This window comes from Hypanus sabinus, assembly GCF_030144855.1.
Source record: "Hypanus sabinus isolate sHypSab1 chromosome X2 unlocalized genomic scaffold, sHypSab1.hap1 SUPER_X2_unloc_1, whole genome shotgun sequence".
Classification (NCBI taxonomy): Eukaryota; Metazoa; Chordata; class Chondrichthyes; order Myliobatiformes; family Dasyatidae; genus Hypanus; species Hypanus sabinus.
Genome location: NW_026778979.1, coordinates 728,319 through 746,317, shown reverse-complemented (window position 1 = coordinate 746,317; position 17,999 = coordinate 728,319). Strand labels below are relative to the sequence as shown.

The 17,999-nt window shown below is 46.4% G+C and overlaps 1 protein-coding gene across 1 annotated transcript; it reads left to right on the top strand.

Moving 5' to 3' along the window:
• The first annotated feature begins 6,626 nt into the window (after nucleotides 1–6,626).
• LOC132385687 (zinc finger protein 420-like) lies at nucleotides 6,627–17,741 on the top strand. The gene is made up of 2 exons (XM_059957892.1): nucleotides 6,627–6,653; nucleotides 15,220–17,741. The coding sequence occupies exon 2, from the start codon at nucleotides 16,060–16,062 to the stop codon at nucleotides 17,665–17,667; it is 1,608 nt and encodes a 535-aa protein (XP_059813875.1). The 5' UTR covers nucleotides 6,627–6,653; nucleotides 15,220–16,059; the 3' UTR covers nucleotides 17,668–17,741.
• The last annotated feature ends 258 nt before the right edge of the window (nucleotides 17,742–17,999 follow it).

Sequence of the window (17,999 nt, the reverse complement as noted above, 5' to 3'; positions counted from 1 at the left end):
CTTTGTCCATTCAGAAATCTGACAGTGGGGAAGAAGCTGTTCCTGAACCAGTGAGTGTGTCTCCAGGGTCCTGCACATCCTCCTTGATGGTAGCAATGAGAAGAGGTCATGTCGTGGGCGATGAGGGACTTTAATGACGGATGCCACCTTTTTGTGGCATCATCTTTTGAATGTGTCCTGGATGCTGTGGAGTCCCGTGCCCATGAAGGAGCTGGCTGAGTTTACAACTTTCTGCAGCATTCTCTGTTTTGGGATTGTGAATATGTTCTGCCTTGTTGTGCCTTCATTGTAACCGCATCAATATGTTGGGCCCAGGATAGTTCTTCAAAGATGTTGACAGGCAGGAAATGGAAACTGCTCACACTTTTCACTTCTGATCCCACGATGAGGACTGGTGTGTGTTCCCTCGACTTCCCCTTCCTGAATCCACAATCAATTCCTTTGTCTTCATGATGCTGAGTGCAAGGTTGTTGCTGTGACACCACTCAACTTGCCGATCGATCTCACTCCTGTACTCCTCCTCGTCACCATCTGAAATTCCACCAACAATAGTTGGTTTGTCAGCAAGTTTATAGATGAGCCCAGACACACAGACATGGTGTAGAGAGAGTAGAGCAGTGGGCTGAGCACGCATCATTGAGGTGTGCCGGTGTTGATTGTCAGCAAGGAGGAGATGTTATTTCTGATCCACACAGACTGGGGTCTCCTGGTGAGGATCCAGTTGCAGAAGGAGGTACAGAGGCCCAGGTTTTGGAGCTTGTTGATTACAATTGAGGGTCTGATTGTGTTGAACGCTGAGCTGTAATCAGCAGCCTGACTTGTGTATTGCTATTGTCCAGGTGATCTAAGGCCGAGTGTGAGCCAGTGAGAATTGTTGACAGATTATGGCAATTGGCAAATTGCAGTGGGTCCCTGCACACAGACTGGAGTTGATTGATCATGACCAACCCCTCAAAGCACTTCTTCACAGTAGTGAGCGTCACTGGGCGATAGTCGTTGAGGTAGGTCACCCTGGTATTTTTGGGCACTGGTGTGATTGTCGACGTTTTTAAATGTGTGTTTGTGTGTGTGTGTGTGTGTGTGTGTGTGTGTGTGTGTGTTCGCAGCTTGAGCAGAGAGACAGAGTATTTGAGGCTTTCCAGTTCAATTCATGAATATTTCCAGTAACTGGAGTGCCTCGAAAGACGGGTCGCAGAGCTGGGCCGACCATTCAGATCAGAACAAAATAATTTACCCAGCAGACTGAGCTCCCAACCCCGCTCTTGTGTTTCAGAGTTATTTACAAATTTAAATGTATAATTTAAAATGAGCCAAGTAAATTTATTATCAAAGTATAGACATGTCACCATGTATAATCCTGGGATTTGATTATATTGTAAATTCAGTAAACTCAAGAAACATTATAAGATGAATGAAAGATCGCCCCCAACAGGACAAACAATCAACCATGGGCAAAAGACAACAAAATTCAAATACAAAAGAAATAAAACTAAAAAATAACCAGAAATAAACTTCTAGAACATGAGATAAAGAGCTGTTGATTATGTTCATTGGTTGTGCGAATAGCAAAGTTTAAGGATCTGGTCTCAGTTTAGAAAATGTTTGGTTTGGCGAATTTTTCATTATCATCTCCCAATCTCCTTAATTATTTTTTTTATCCCTTCCGTGACTGACAAAGTCTTTAAGGATTGGGATGAACTAGGTATTAAGTGTCTTTGGGACTTGTTTATCTCAGGATCTCTTGCATCGTTTGACCAATTGTCAAATAAATTTGCACTCCCAAAATCTCATTTTTACAGATACCTTCAAATTAGAGATTTTCTACGTTTCCAATTAGCTACTTTTCCTATAGGTCCTGATAAAAATTTAATGGACGATCTTTTAAATTTAACACCTTTTGTTAATGGTTCTAACTTGTTGATTGATTCTAGACAAGACTTTTTAGATAAAATAAAAAAACGCTTGGGAGGATGACCTAAATTGTCAGATTTCTGATGATAGATGGAATAAAATTCTTAAACAGGTTAATAAATCATCTTTCTGTGCTCGTCATTCTCTTCTACAATTTAAAGTGGTTCATAGAGCTTACATTTCTAAACAGAAGCTGTCCAGTTTTTACCCGAATGTTTCCCCACTTTCTAATAAATGCAACTCTGCTGATGCCTCTTTAATTCATATGTTTTGGTTTTGCCTTACAATTGAAAAGATTTGGCGGGAAGTATTTCATACCTTCTCCCAACTTTTTAGGATCCAATTTGACCCAAATCCCCTTACTTCCTTGTTTGGTATTATTGCAAATGAAGACATAACTTTAAATACTCCTAACCTACAGGTTTTAGTTTTTACCTCTCTTTTAGCAAGAAGAGCAATCTTGCTTAAATGGAAGGAGTCAACCCGTCCTACACATCTTCAAAGGCTACGTAATATTATGTCGTATTTAAATTTAGAAAAGATCCGCTGCTCAGTCTTAAATTCGAAACAATCTTTTTATGATATTTTGGGACCTTTCCTAAATAACGTTTCCAATTTATAAAGTTTAACAGTGCACAGACTTTGATGTATATTTTTATCTTCTCTTCTTAAGTGAATATGTTTTTTTTTTCTAATCCATTGTCATCCATCAGCTTTTTTCTTTGGTAGTTGGTAGGGGGTTGACTTTATATATATATAACATTTATTTTATGATTTGATCTGCCTTTAAATTTTTGATTCCCAAGTGCTATACCTTTATGTGTTATGCTATAACATCTTGATCAATATTATTACAATATATGAATGTACACGTTATGATGAGATGTATCTATGTGTTGCGCTCTGTAAATCTTTTTTTTTCTTCTGAATAAAAATATTGTAAAAAGAAAGCAGGACCTGTTGGTTGAGTGTAATAACTGTTCCTGAACCTGGGGTTGATGCTCCTGAGACTCATGCACCTTCTTCCTGATGGCAGCATTGAGAAGAGAGCATGGCCTGGGTGGTGGGGGTCCTTGATGATGGATGCTGATTTCCTGCGACAGCACTCCACAGAGATGTGCTCAGTCGTGAGCAGAGTTTTACCTGTGATGTGCTGGGCCACATCCACTATGATGTGCTGGGCCGTACTACTGAGGACAGAGAGTTCCTGCTTTCTTGTAATTGCACTTGTGTCCCGGGCTCGGGACAGATCCTCTGAAATGTTAACACTGTGGAATTTAAAGTTGCTGAACGTCTCCACCTTTGAGTCCCGATGAGGATTGCCTCATGGCTTCCTGTTTCCTCCTCCAAGGTCCAGAACCAGCTCATTGCTCTTGCTCTCATTGAATGAGAGGCTGCTCTTGGACCATAAGAAGCAGAATTACGCCATTTGGCCCATCAAAACTGCTCTGCCGTTTCGTCATGGTAAATCCATTTTTCCTCCCAGCCCCAATTTCCTGCCTTCGCCGCGTATACTTTCATGCCCTGACCGATTGAAAGTCCATCAACGTCTGCCTTAGCAAAAGGAAAAGCAGCATCCGTCATCAAGGCAAGATGAGATGAGGCACCTCCCACTCCATACCCATCCATTTCTGTCCCTCCGCCCTCCCCACTCTCTTGCCTACAAAGCTCACTTTCACTCCTTACCATTACCTACCCAGGACTGTATACAGTGCAGGCATTACAATAAATAATAAACAGGACAGTAGGGCAAGGGGTCAGTCCAGGCTCTGGCTATTGAGGAGTCTGATAGCTTGAGGGAAGAAACTGTTACATAGTCTGGTCATTGTCCGAATGCTTCGGAGCCTTTTCCCAGACGGCAGGAAGGAGAAGAGTTTGTATGAGGGGTGCATGGGGTCCTTCATAATGCTGTTTGCTTTGCGGATGCAGTGTGTAGTATAAATGTCTGTAATGACGGGAAGAGAGACCCCGATGATCTTCTCAGTTGACCTCACTATCCGCTGCCGGGTCTTGCGATCCAAGATGGTGCAATTGCCGAACCAGGCAGTGATGCAGCTGCTCGGGATGCTCTCAATACAACTTCTGTAGAATATGATGAGGATTGGGGGGGGGGGTGTAAGATGGACTTTCCTCAGCATCCGGAGAAAGCAGAGACGCTGCTGGGCTTTCTTTGCTTTGGAACTGCTGTTGAGGGTCCAGGTGAGATTCTCCGTCAGGTGAACACCAAGAAATTTGGTGCTCTTAACGATCTCCTCTGAGGAGCCGTCGATGCTCAGCGGGGAGTGGTCGCTCCGTGCCCTCCTGAAGACAACAACCATCTCTTTCGCTTTGCTCACATTCAGAGGCAGGTTGTTGGCTCTGCACCAGTCCGTTAGCCGCTGCACCTCCTCTCTGTAAGCTGACTCGTTGTTCTTGCTGATGAGACCCACCACGGTTGTGTCATCGGCGAACTTGATGACGTGGTTCGAGCTGTGTGTTGCAGCACAGTCGTGGGTCAGCAGAGTGAACTGCAGTGGACTGAGCACACAGCCCTGGGGGACCCCCGTGCTCAGAGTGATGGTGTTGGTGATGCTGTACCTGATCCGGACTGACTGAGGTTTCCCAGTTACAAAACTGTCTGCCCTTTTATTTCTTCTACCAAAGTACACGACCATGCCGTCCCCGAAATTCAGTCCTTCATCCATTGATGTCCTCTGTAAATCTTTCTACAGGAAAGGAACAGCAATTTGTGTCCGGGAATTCTCAAATTCCGGACACATCTATGTCCGGATATTTAAGGAGTGACCAGATATTTCCATTGAAACACCGATATATCAGTTGTTGATCCTTGAAGTAGTGTCTCATCTCAGCCGGAGACGTGACTGAAATATTTTCGATGTAACTCAGTGAAATCCACTGGAACCGGGCGCTGAGAACACAAGTAACAGAAGTAAGGCTGTTTACAAGAGGGGGATGAGCGGTCCCCGTTTTCTAAGGAAGCCGAGATCCTTGAATGTGTCAGGCAGGATGCTGGAGATGTTTTACCAGTCTGTTGATGTAACTGCAGTTTTCTTTGCCGCTTTACGTAGGGGCAGCAGCATCGGTGCAAAATAAACTCATCAGAAAGGTTGGAACCATCCTTGGCCACAACCGGGGCTCTTACGAGTGAGTGGTGGAGAGGAGTGGTGTCACTAAACAAATGGCCATCCATTACGGACAATCGGGCACATCCTCTCCATGACCGACTGCACAGGCAGCGGAGCACCCTTTCGAACAGACTCACTCAGCACCGCTGTCACAAGGACCGTTACAGAAGCTCTTTCCTATCAGATGTAATAACCACATACAACAGTTCATCTGCTAACCGGCCACCCACAGCTCCAATCTGTTCATTAAATTTGCCGACAGCACCACATTGATTGGCCTAATCTCAAACAATAATGAGGTGGCCTGCAAGGAAGAAGTCATCTCTCTGACACACTGGTGTCGAGAAAACAACCTCTCCTTCAATGTCGAAAAATCAAGGGAACTGGTTGTGGATTACAGGAGGAATGGAGACGAGCTAACCCCTAGAGACATCAGTGGATCTGGGGTGGAGAGGGCAAACAGCTTTAAGCTCCTCGGGACCCTCATCACTGAGGATCTCACGTGGTCTGTACACACAAGCTGTGCGGGGAAAAAGGCACAACAGCGTCTCTTCCACCTCAGACGGTTGAGGAAGTTTGGTATGGGCCCCCCCAAATCCCAAGAACTTTCTACAGGGGCATAATTGAGAGCATCCTGATTGGCTGCATCACTGCCTGGTATGGGAACTTTACCTCCCTTAATGGAAGGGTTCTGCAGAGAGTGGTGCGGGCAGCCCTGCGCATCTGTAGTTGTGAACTTCCCATGATTCAGGAAATTTACAGAGACAGGTGTGTAAAAAGGGTCCGTAGGATCATTGGGAACCTGAGTCCCGTCAATCACAATATATTCCACATGCTACCGTCGGGGCAAAGCTACCGCAGCGGAAAAGCCAGGACCAAGGCTCCGGGACAGCTTCTTCCACCAGGAATCAGACTGCTTAACTCACGCTGATTTGAGTGCATTTCTATGTCACCTTGACTGTTCTGTTTATCATACATTATTATGAATTACTATGATTGCACATTACACATTTAGACGGAGTAACAGTTTTACTCCACATGTATGTGAAGGATGTAAAAAAATAAAGTCAATTTAATACATCTTTCTGCGACAGATTATAGTTCAATAGTCTCTGCAATATTGTTTCATGCATTATTATTGCACATTGGTACAGTATTACTGTGTATGTTATTATTCTCTATTTTTTGTAAAGTCTTCACACTGTTAAGTCCGATTTTAAATATTGCTGCTGTAACGAAAGAATTTCCCACTCGGGATCAATAAAGTATTTATTATTATTATTCTCCGGCCCTATATCTCTTTCACCGACTTCACCGCTCTTGACTTTACGCCTCCCCCTTTCCCGTTTTCACCTATCACCTCACGTCGCCCCACAATCTGACTCCCGCCCTTCCTTTCCAGTCCTGAAGGGTCTCGGTCTGAAACACCGACTGTTCACTCCTCTCCATCGTCGCCGCCTGCCCCCCTGAGTTCCTCCAGCATTTTGTGTCTGTTGCTTTGGGTTCAGGATCTGCAGATTCTCGCCTGAAAAAAAATTGCGCATGCGTGGTCGTCGCCACCAATCCCGACTATCGCGCATGCGCTGAGTAGCAGAGGCTGACAACGACCGGACAAAGGTAAGAGCGGGTTCCGGCCGGGTTCTCATTCACCGGCGTCTGAAACGCGACCGAAGGACAGTTACTGTGATTTCCAGCAACACCGGTGCTGCACCCCGCGATGCTCCTGGTCCTCTCCCTCTCTCTCAGCCCCATGATCCGTACCCGGCCCCGGAGAGATTTCGACTCCCCGGCGTTGGTGCCGCCGCCGCTTATTTTGCGGCGCATGCGCATTCGATGCGGCCAGGGAGGTTTCTCTCTCCCTCCCCCTCTCTCTCCCTCCCCCTCTCTCTCCCTCCCTCCCCCTCTCTCCCTCCCTCCCTCTCTCACCCTCTCTCCCTCGCTCCCTCCCCCTCTCTCTCCCTCCCTCCCACCCACTCTCTCTCCCTCCCTCCCTCCCCCTCTCTCCCTCCCTCCCTCTCTCACCCTCTCTCTCTCCCTCCCTCCCCCTCTCTCTCCCACCCCCTCTCTCTCCCTCCCTCCCTCCCCTCTCTCTCCCTCCCTCCCCCCTCTCTACCTCCCTCCCTCCCCCCTCTCTACCTCCCTCCCTCCCTCCCCCTCTCTCTCCCTCCATCCTCCCTCCCTCCCTCCCCTCTCTCTCCCTCCCTCCCCCTCTCTCCCTCCCTCCCTCTCTCACCCTCTCTCCCTCCCTCCCTCCCCCTCTCTCTCCCTCCCTCCCCCCTCTCTCCCTCCCTCCCTCTCTCACCCTCTCTCCCTCCCTCCCTCCCCCTCTCTCTCCCTCCCTCCCACCTCTCTCCCTCCCTCCCACCTCTCTCCCTCCCTCCCTCTCTCTCCCTCACTCCCCCTCTCTCTCCCTCCCCCTCTCCCTCCCCCTCTCTCTCCCCCCTCCCTCCCCCCCTCTCTCCCCCCTCCCTCCCCCCCTCTCTCCCCCCTCCCTCCCCCCCTCTCCCTCCCTCCCTCTCTCTCCCTCCCTCCCTCCCCCCTCTTTCCCTCTCTCCCTCTCCCCCTCTCTCCCTCTCCCCCTCTCTCCCTCCCTCCCCCCCTCTCCCTCCCTCCCTCTCTCTCCCTCCCCCTCTCCCTCCCCCTCTCTCTCCCTCCCCCTCTCTCTCCCTCCCTCCCTCTCTCTCCCTCCCTCTCTCACCCTCCCTCCCTCTCTCACCCTCTCTCCCTCCCTCTCTCCCCCTCTCTCTCCCTCCCTCCCCCTCTCTCTCCCTCCCTCCCCCCTCTCCCTCCCTCCCTCTCTCACCCTCTCTCCCTCCCTCCCTCCCCCTCTCTCTCCCTCCCTCCCACCTCTCTCCCTCCCTCCCTCTCACCCTCTCTCTCCCTCCCTCCCCCTCTCTCTCCCTCCCTCTCTCCCCCTCTCTCTCCCCCCTCCCTCCCCCTCTCTCCCTCCCTCCCTCCCTCTCCCTCCCTCTCTCCCTCCCTCCCTCCCTCCCCCCTCTCTCCCTCCTCCTCTCCCTCCCTCCCCCCTCTCTCCCTCCCTCCCTCTCCCCCTCTCTCCCTCTCCCCCTCTCTCTCTCCCTCCCCCCTCTCTCCCTCCCCCCCTCTCTCCCTCCCTCCCCCCCTCTCTCCCTCCCCCTCTCTCTCCCTCCCCCTCTCTCTCCCTCCCCCTCTCTCCCTCCCCCTCTCTCTCCCTCCCTCCCTCTCTCTCCCTCCCTCCCTCTCTCACCCTCCCTCACTCTCTCACCCTCCCTCCCGCTCTCACCCACTCTCTCCCACCCTCTCTCACCCTCTCTCTCCCTCTCCCCATTCCCCTCCCCCTCCCCAGCTTAATGGGGCATGACCGCCACCTTCTGCTGCGGAGTATGCGATGGACTCACATTCTAAATCCCTTCACCCAATCGCACACATACACATACCCTAACCTACACTTTATCCTCCCCATCCTGGTACCCTATTTCTGTTTATCCATCACATCCTATAAAAAACCCTGTACCCCTTAAGAAAGCTAAAAATACCCTGACCTGTGTTCTCCCACCCATGGCCAGCAACCCTTTTAATGTGAATTCCTGCACCCCCAATTCCCTTAGATTAATTCTCATCATCTCTCTCTGTATCCCATACTTCCTGCAACTCAGAACTACATGTTCTACTGACTCCTCTTCCTGACATTGCTCACACAGTCCTGTCTGGTGTTTTCCTACCAATTTCAGTGTTTGGTTTAGTGCACGGTGCCCCAACCTTAACCTTGTCCACACAATTTCCTCTCTTCTGTATCTACTTCCTACCCTAGAACCTGCAACACTTTTATGTATTTGATATAAATGCCTCCCTTTCCCCTCCCTGTCCCATCTTTCTTGCCACATTCGGTTAATTTTTTCCCCGATTACACACTTAACCTCTGCTTTACTAATACTAATGTGCATTTCCATATTTTCTTTCTTTATTGCCCTCTTTGCCAACTCATCCACCCTTTTGTTGCCCTTTAACCCCTACATGAGCTGGAACCCATAGAAATTTAACCTGACCTCCCTGATTTGCAACTCTTGTGACTGACTGAAGGACTTCATGAGGTACATCTTGCCGGCTGTTTGAGTGAGAAGACCGTAAACTCGCCAGTACTGAAGATGAATCTGAGCATATCAATGCTTTGACTAGTTTAGATTTCTCCACCCATCACAATGCAACCAACACTGCCATCATCTCCACTGGACACACCGCTAACTTATCAGATATTCTTCTGCTGATTGCAATTGCTTTTGCTGGTATAGCCACCCCAAACCCTGTCACTCTGGTCTCAGGTTCCTTCGCACCATCTGTATAGACCTGAGTATAATCACTGTACTTTTCCATCACATAACAGTTAAATGCACTTACCAAATCAGTTTTATACTTTCCTTTCCTTTTTCCCTCTAACAAATGCCAGTCTACGTCAGGCCATACCAGCTTCCATGGAGCTACAACTGGATAAACTCCTGAAGGACTTATCCTTAAATCGAACACCACATGATCTAGCAATATCATTCCCTACACGACTAAAGTTTTCCCTCTGTAACTACCCATTTAACACTCATTAAGAAGGGTGAGAATCATTGTGTCCCTGCAAATTAACCCAGTAGTTTCCCATCAATTGCGTCCTTCTCAATTCCAAAGGCATTGTTCCCATTTCTAACTGCAGGGCTGATACTGGTGATGTTTTAAAAGACCCACTGCACACTTTCAAAACCTGAGCCTGAATCACATCCAGTTTCATTATAAGAGACCTGGCTGCTGATCCATATGCTACACTTCCATAATCCAACACAGATCTTACTAAAGCCACATACATTCTCTTCAATGCTGAACAACTTGCTCCCCATTCCCTAGCAGTCAAACATCTCATCACGTTTATTACTTTTTTACAATTCTCGTCAACTTTTCTGATATGGTCTGCCCATGTTAATCGTGAATCAAATATAACTCCCAGAAATTTAAATGATCCAACCCTTTCTAATTCAATCCCATACATCCTTAACTTCTTCCCTACTTCAATTCTTTTCCTAGTGAAAAATACAGTTTGAGTTTTTTCCACTGAAAATCTACATCCCCAATCATAACCACACTCTACCAATTAATCAATTGCTCCTTGTAGTTTCCTGATTATATGCTCCGTGTTCCTGCCTCTTTTCCACAAGCCCCATCATCCGCAAACAGTGACCTACCTATATCCACTGGTATCTTTGTGAAGACATCATTGATCATGATGATGAAAAGTAACGGGCTAATCACACTACCCTGAGGTGTGCCATTTCCCACTGTGGACTGTATTGACAATTCTGATGTAATCCGAACTTGAATTTTTCTACCAAACAAAAAATCTTTAATCCAATTAAAAACTCTCCCTCCAACCCCCATCTTGTGCAGTTTAATTAATAATCCTTCCTTTCACGTCATAATCATAGGCTTTTTCAATGTCAAAAAACACTGCAACTACTGATTCTTTACTTGCCTGGGCCTTTCTTATTTCAGTCTCTAACCTTATCACTGAGTCCATGGAATTCCTTCCCTTCCTAAAACCACTCTGATAACTTTCCAGCATTCCTCTCTTCTCAAGATCATATGATAACCTTTCAGTTATCATCCTTTCCATTACCTTACATATACTTGATGTTAGTGCTTTTGGCCTGTAGCTAGTGGGTTTTGACGGATCCTTGCCAGGTTTCCTTATTGGAATTACTACTGCTTCTTTCCATGCACTTGGCAATCTTCCCTCCTCCCACACTCTGTTGTAACAATGCAGTAACTTCAAGAGCGCTCCTTCTCCTAGATTTTTTAGCATAATGTAGCGTATTAGATCTTTCCCTGGGGAGGTTGGTCTCGATCTCTTTATTGCTCTCACCATTTCTGCCAAAGTAAATGGATCATCAGTTATATCATCTGTTTCTTCCCTCCTGTTTAACGCACCTGGGTATTGACTCATTGTTCTTTCCCTTCTCCTTCTCCCTTCTTCAGAGAAATCTTCTGAACTGTGTATCTTTACAAATGACTTGGCCATGATCTCAGCCTTATCCCTGCTGGAGACTGCTGTTTCCTCCTCAGATATCATTACTGGATGCTCCCAATCCCTTCTATTGCCCCCCATCCTCTTAATCATTCCCCATTCCTCTCCCACAGGCGTTGTTCTTTCTATTTTGTTGCAAAAACTCCTCCAACTTGCCCTTTTAGCCTGACGTATACTTCTCACCACTGCCTGTGCCTTCTTATATTGAAGCAAATGCTGCATAATGTGGGTTCTTTTAACTAGCCTGAATGCTCTGTTTCTGTTTTTTACAGCCTGACCACATTCCTCTGCCCACCATGGCACTATTTTTCTATTCATCCTATTTTCAGTCCTGGGTATAAATCCTTCTGCTGCCATAATAATTGCTGAAGTCACCTGACTGTTTAATTCATCTATATCTCCAGAAATGTCAATCCTTGTCAATGCTTCTTCAGTTAACTTCTGGAACTTACCCCAATCTGCTTTTCCAAACACCCACTTTGGGACTACCCCACCTGGTCTTATTTCACCTCTTTCACCCACTGAACATAAAACTGGGTAGTGATCACTACCTACTGTTGAAGCAGTCCAAACGCCCCAGTTACTGATGACAGCCAAGACATAAGACACTAACGTAATATCTAATACCGACTCAGTTCTTGTTGTTATGTTTATCCTTGTTCCTCTCCCATCATTCATACATACCAAATCCCTTTCTTCCATCAAATTGTCAATTACAGTTCCATTTGAATCTGTAATCGGATCCCCCCATATTGTGCTGTGAGCATTGAAATCTGAACACCGCACTACTTTATGTCTATTTTGTCCTTGTATCCTTAGTAGGCTGTCCAAATCCAACCTTTTACATGGATTGTAGTAGTTAATTATAACCACTCCCTCCCCTCTCTCCCATATTTTCACCACTATGTATTCCTGATCGTTTCCTTTTTCCAGTACTCTATACGGTGTACCTTGCTTGATTAACATAGCACAACCTCCTCCTCCCCCTAGATTTTTATCTTTTCTTATCATTGTATACCCATGTACCACAAAGTCTAAAGCTGGTTTCAACCAAGTTTCCTGAATACACACTACATCTGATTTTACAACCATTTCCTTAATAAATTCCTTAAATTCCTGGCCATTGGCCAGTAAACTCCCTGCATTCCATTCAAAAGAATCACCATAATGAGTACTAACCAAACTATGACACGTCCTGGCTTGACTGATTAGTGAGGTTCTCCCTGACTTCTTCCCATGTCAGTCCTACTAACACTAAATGGTTTACTGCTGCCTTGACCACCAGCAGAATTTTGTCACTTTTTGACTTTACCTCTGCCGTACAATTAATGACTCCTGCAATGAATGTTACCAGAGCTTTTTTTCCCACACATAAATCCTGTCTGCATAAACTCTTTGCTGCATCTCTTGCATCCCAATTGCTCTCTGGTCATTAGGAGCATTATTCTGTTCTCTGGACATTCTTACAGCTCCTGCATAAGTGATCTTTCTTTTCACTCTTATTTCTTGAATTTTAATCTCCCGTCTCATAACCTCACACCCACTATATGCCACATTATGAGCTCCTCCACAATTACAGCATTTTGGTTGCACTCCTGTTCCGCACTTTCCATATTCATGAACATCCCCACATCTAGCACATCTCCTCTGCCTTTTACAGTTTTTAGCTATGTGTCCAAACCTTTGACAATTATAGCACCTCAATGGGTTTGGCACATATACCCTTACTGGGTAACTCATGAAACCCAGGAAAACTTTACTTGGCACTCTTGCTTCTTCAGATTCAATCAATACTGTTTCACTTTCCTTTTTCATTCCCTCCTTTGTTGTTTTCAGTCTTCGAACATTAATTACTTTCCCCCCTTTGATATTCCTCTTCAACTCTTCCATGTTTATACTCATTGGTACACCCGTGATCACTCCCTTACAACCACCATTTCATGCTCCCACCCTCCCTGTATATTCCACCTTGCATTTTCCTATCTCTTTTAGCTTGAGTGCTTTCTCAAGTTGTTCCTCATTCGCACATCTTACCAATAGATTGCCATCATTAAGGACTTTTGCAAATACTATTTCCTCTATCTTACTTGCCAGAGTTGTTGTTAGCACAAACGGGTTCATTTCCTTCATGTGTCCTTGCGCCTTCTCATTAAACCCATTTATGACAACACCTCCCCTCTCAACTTGTTCATCTTCCTTACTTTCAGAACTCTCTCCACTGTCATTTCTTATTCTTTTATTCCCTTTGTCTTGGTTTTCATTCATCCATCCCCTCACTATCTCCTTATTCCTTTTTGTTTCTCCCTTCACAATAATCCATTTCTCCCCAGCTGCCTACCTCTGCTCCCAAATCCCTATCCCACTCCTTCTCCACTCTCTTTCCCTCAGCCCCTCCTCTCACCTTGTCTGCCTTTACCAGACCCAGGCAACCCGCTCCCAGCAATTCCCACTCCTTCCCCACTCTCTTACCCTCAACAAGTTCCAAACCACATTCACACATGCACCACCACCTTCCAACCTCTCAGCCCCGCCCACAACCAACCCAACAACACCGGGAGGTTTCTCTTCGTGAGGGTTTCTGGGTAAAGAGGCAGCCATGGGCAATAGTACCGGTGTTGTTCCGTACATTCGAAGGAACTGCGAGCGGATGTATCTCCTGAACGTTGCCGTGCTCCACTATGTAAATCCGAGGATTATGAACTCCGAACGAAAATATAGTTCGTAGTTAAGCTCGGTTGAAGAGTTTACCTTCCAGTCAGTGATAATGTCAATTAGTGCTGTACGGAAATAAAACCTTCCATCAGATTTAGTTCTCTCTGGGTCAATAACGATATGAAACACCTTTGCCTCGATGACAAGTGACTTCTGGCTTTCAGATCACAAAGGTGCCGCACTCCAATGAGAATAACCACTGCCCTCCACTATATATTCATTGGCATTGCCATCGATGGGTTCATCACTGTCAATCAGCAGATGGGGGGGGGGGGGCGATCCAAGTAATTAGTAAATCTCCAGGATCGTACATGCAGTAACACGTGATCTTTGTAGTATTGTGGAACATGACCAGAACTTGAAATAATCCCAAAGGAGAGAGACAAATTGGGCCAAGTCACAGGTTGATTGTAGTCAGAAACAGCCCATTCTCATAAAGACAGGGATATAGTCAGATAATTTGATGGTCAGTCAGAGTGTCTGATCCAAGCCTTGTTAGAAGATGAGTGCTTATGGAAACATGGAAATCTACAATATAATACACAGTGTGCCGTCCATGTAACCTGTTCCAGAAACTGCCTCCTATTTCCCAACTGCATTGCACTCTGTGTATTCTGAGCTCCATGAAGTTATCTGAATCTCTCAAAAGACTGCATAGTATCTGTCTGTACTGTCATCGCTGGCTGTGTATTCCATACACCTGCTACTCTGTGTGAGAAACCTATCTATGACATTCCAATCGACCAAGCACCTTAAAACAATGCCCCTTGTGTTTGCCAATTCAGCCCCAGGAAAAAGCCTCTGGCTGTCCACACGATCAATGCCTCTCATCATCTTTTACACATCTATCAGGTCACCTCTCATCCTCCTTCGCTACAAAGTTCACTCAACCTATTGTCATAAGGCATGTTCTCCAATCCATGCAACATCCTTGTAAATCTCCTCTGCACTCTTTCTATAGTATCCACATCCTTCCTGTAATGAGGAAACTGAACAGAATACTCGAAGTGGGGTATAAATCAGGTCTTGTACAGCTGCAACATTACCTCACCACTCGTGAATTCAGTTCCATGGTTGATGAAGGCCTTATTAACAACAATGACAATCAGCGCTGCAGCTTTAATTGTAAAATTGACATGGACCCCAATATCTCGCTGATCCTCCACACTGCCAAGAGTCCTAACATAATATTGTATTCCAAATCAGGTTGGATAGATTTTGGCATAGTAGGGGAATTAAGGGTTATGGGGAAAAGGCAGGTAGGTGGAGATGCCCATCGCCAGATCAGGCATGTCCTTATTAAATGTTGGAGCAGGCTCGACGGGCCGGACGGCCGACTCCTGCTCCTATTTCTTATTTTCTCACCACAGACTATAATCTCTCCTGAAATACTCTCCTTCTCCCATTGATGTCTTTTGCAAATATTTTTTACAGGTTTGAAATGGCAGAACACTTGCGCATGGGAATCTCAAACACAACAACACATCAGTTTTGCTGAATGACTGGATATTTAAGGAGTGACCAAATATTTTCTTTGCAGCACCAACACCTCTGTTGTCGATCCACGGAGGTGAAGAATTATCTCATAACATCTGGTAATGTGTTCTGTCACTGAAATCAAGCATTCTGTTGTAACTCAGTGAAATCCACTTGAACCGGGGTGCTGAGAACACACCAGCATTTGTTCACTGGAGATCAGTTCTTCTACTGCATTGATTGTAGACGGGATTCAAACGTCTGACTGTCTGAATTGCAGAGAATTGATCGCAGTGAGATATCATTCTCCTTCTCTCAGTGTGGGAGGGGATTCACTCACAGCCTACCCGCAGACACGCTGGTGAGTTCACATTAGGGAGAGGCCATTCACCTGCTCTGTGTGAGGGAGGGGAACTACTCAATCATCCAGCCTGAAGATACATCAGCAAGTTCACACCACAGTGAGATGCTCCACCTGTTCTGACAGCGGGAAGCAAAACATTCTGTCATCGATGCTGAAGATATATCCTAAAGTTCACCAGTGAGAGGACATTGACCTGCTCGGATGGTGGGAAGACATTCACACGCTCAACCAGACCACAGTGACACCAATGAGTTCACACCGGGGAGAAGCCATTCACCTGCTCTGAATAGGGGAAGATATTCACTCATTCGTCCACACTACATAGACACCAGCGAGTTCACACTGGGGAGAGCCCATTCACCTGCTCAGACTGTGGGAAGAGATTCACTCAGTCGATTCACCTGCTGCAACATCAGTTAGTTCACACTAGGGAGATGCCATTCACATGCTCAGACTGTGGGAAAGGATTCACCCAGTCATCTCAACTGAAGGAGCATCAGCGAGTCCACACTGAGGAGAAGCCATTCACTTGCTCTGAATGTGGGAAAGGATTTGCTCGGTCATCTGAACTGAAGGTACATCAGCGAGTTCACACTGGGGAGAGGCCATTCACCTGCTCAGACTGTGGGAAGGGATTCACTCACTCGTCCAACCTGCACAGACACCAGCGAGTTCACACTGGGGAGAAGCCATTTATCTGCTCTGAATGTGGGAAGGTATTTGCTCAGTCATCTGAACTGAAGTCCCATCAGCGAGTCCACACTGGGGAGAAGCCATTCACTTGCTCAGAATGTGGGAAAGGATTCGCTCGGTCATCTGTACTGAAGTCACATCAGCGAGTTCACACTCGGGCGATGCCATTCACCTGCGCAGACTGTGGGAAGGGATTCACTCACTCGTCCAATCTACAGAGACATCAGCGAGTTCACACTGGGGAGAAGCCATTCACATGCTCTGAATGTGGGAAAGGATTCGCTCAGTCATCTGAACTGAAGTCACATCAGCGAGTTCATACGGGAGAGAAGCCATTCACCTGCTCTGACTGTGGGAAAGGATTTGCTCGGTCATTTGAACTGAAGTTACATCAACGAGTTCACACTAGTGAGAGGCCGTTCACCTGCTCTGACTGTGGGAAGGGATTCACTCACTCGTCCAATCTACACAGACACCAGCGAGTCCACACTGGAGAGAAGCCATTCATATGCTCTGAATGTGGGAAACGATTTGCCCAGACAGCTCAACTGAAGTTACATCAGCGAGTCCACACTGGGGAGAGGCCGTTCACTTGCTCTGAATGTGGGAAGGGATTTGCTCAGTCATCTGAACTGAAGGTACATCAGCGAGTTCACACTGGTGAGAGGCCGTTCAGCTGCTCAGAATGTGGGAAAGGATTCATTCGTTCATCTCAACTCCTGAGACACCAGCAAATTCATACTGGGGAGAAACCATTCATCTGCTCAGAATGTGGGAAGGGATTCACCGATTCAGTTCATCTGAAAGAACATCAGTTTGTTCACACTGTGGAGAGGCCGTTCACCTGCTCAGACTGTGGGAAAGGATTCACTCGGCGTTTTAGTCTATTAACGCACCAGTTAGATCACAGTGAGGAGAAACCATTCATATGCTCTGAATGTGGGAAAGGATTCACACAGTCATCTCAACTGAAGGAGCATCAGCGAGTCCACACTGGGGAGAAGCCGTTCATCTGCTCTGAATGTGGGAAGGGATTTGCTCAGTCATCTCAACTGAAGTTACATCAGCGAGTCCACACTGGGGAGAGGCCATTCAACTGCTCTGAATGTGGGAAAGGATTCAGTCGTTCTTCTCAACTCCTGAGACACCAGCGAATTCACACTGGGGAGAAACCATTCATCTGCCCAGAGTGTGGGAAGGGATTCACCGATTCAGCTCAGCTGAAAGAACATCAGTTTGTTCACACTGGGGAGAGGCCATTCACCTGCTCAGACTGTGGGAAAAGATTCAGTCGTTCATCTCAGCTCTCGAGGCATCAGCAAATTCACACTGGGGAGAAACCATTCTGAGGAAATGCGGATATATAAAAAATTATTTTGAACCTAAGTAACCTCTAGATAAAAGAATAATTGGGACTGAACAGGAATTTTTGAACTAAAGCAAACTCTGTCTTCAGCAGTTAAGAAACTCAATGGCTTATACTGGTTTCCTTTTAATTGTCAGAGGGACATTGAGAATTTGATAATATATATTGTACTCGTGTTTGAGTCAGGACTCATCGATAAGGTCAGCAATGAACATCGGTCTGGAATGAAGTCAGGACCTTGCAAAGGGAATAGCTGATAAGGACTGGACTGTATATCCATCTATATTCAAGCCTTGAGTTAGTGCACTCTGTTAT

Excerpts from the sequence above, each read along its gene's own strand:
- LOC132385687 (XM_059957892.1), top strand. The coding sequence starts at position 16,060 with ATGCCATTCACATGCTCAGACTGTGGGAAAGGATTCACCCAGTCATCT.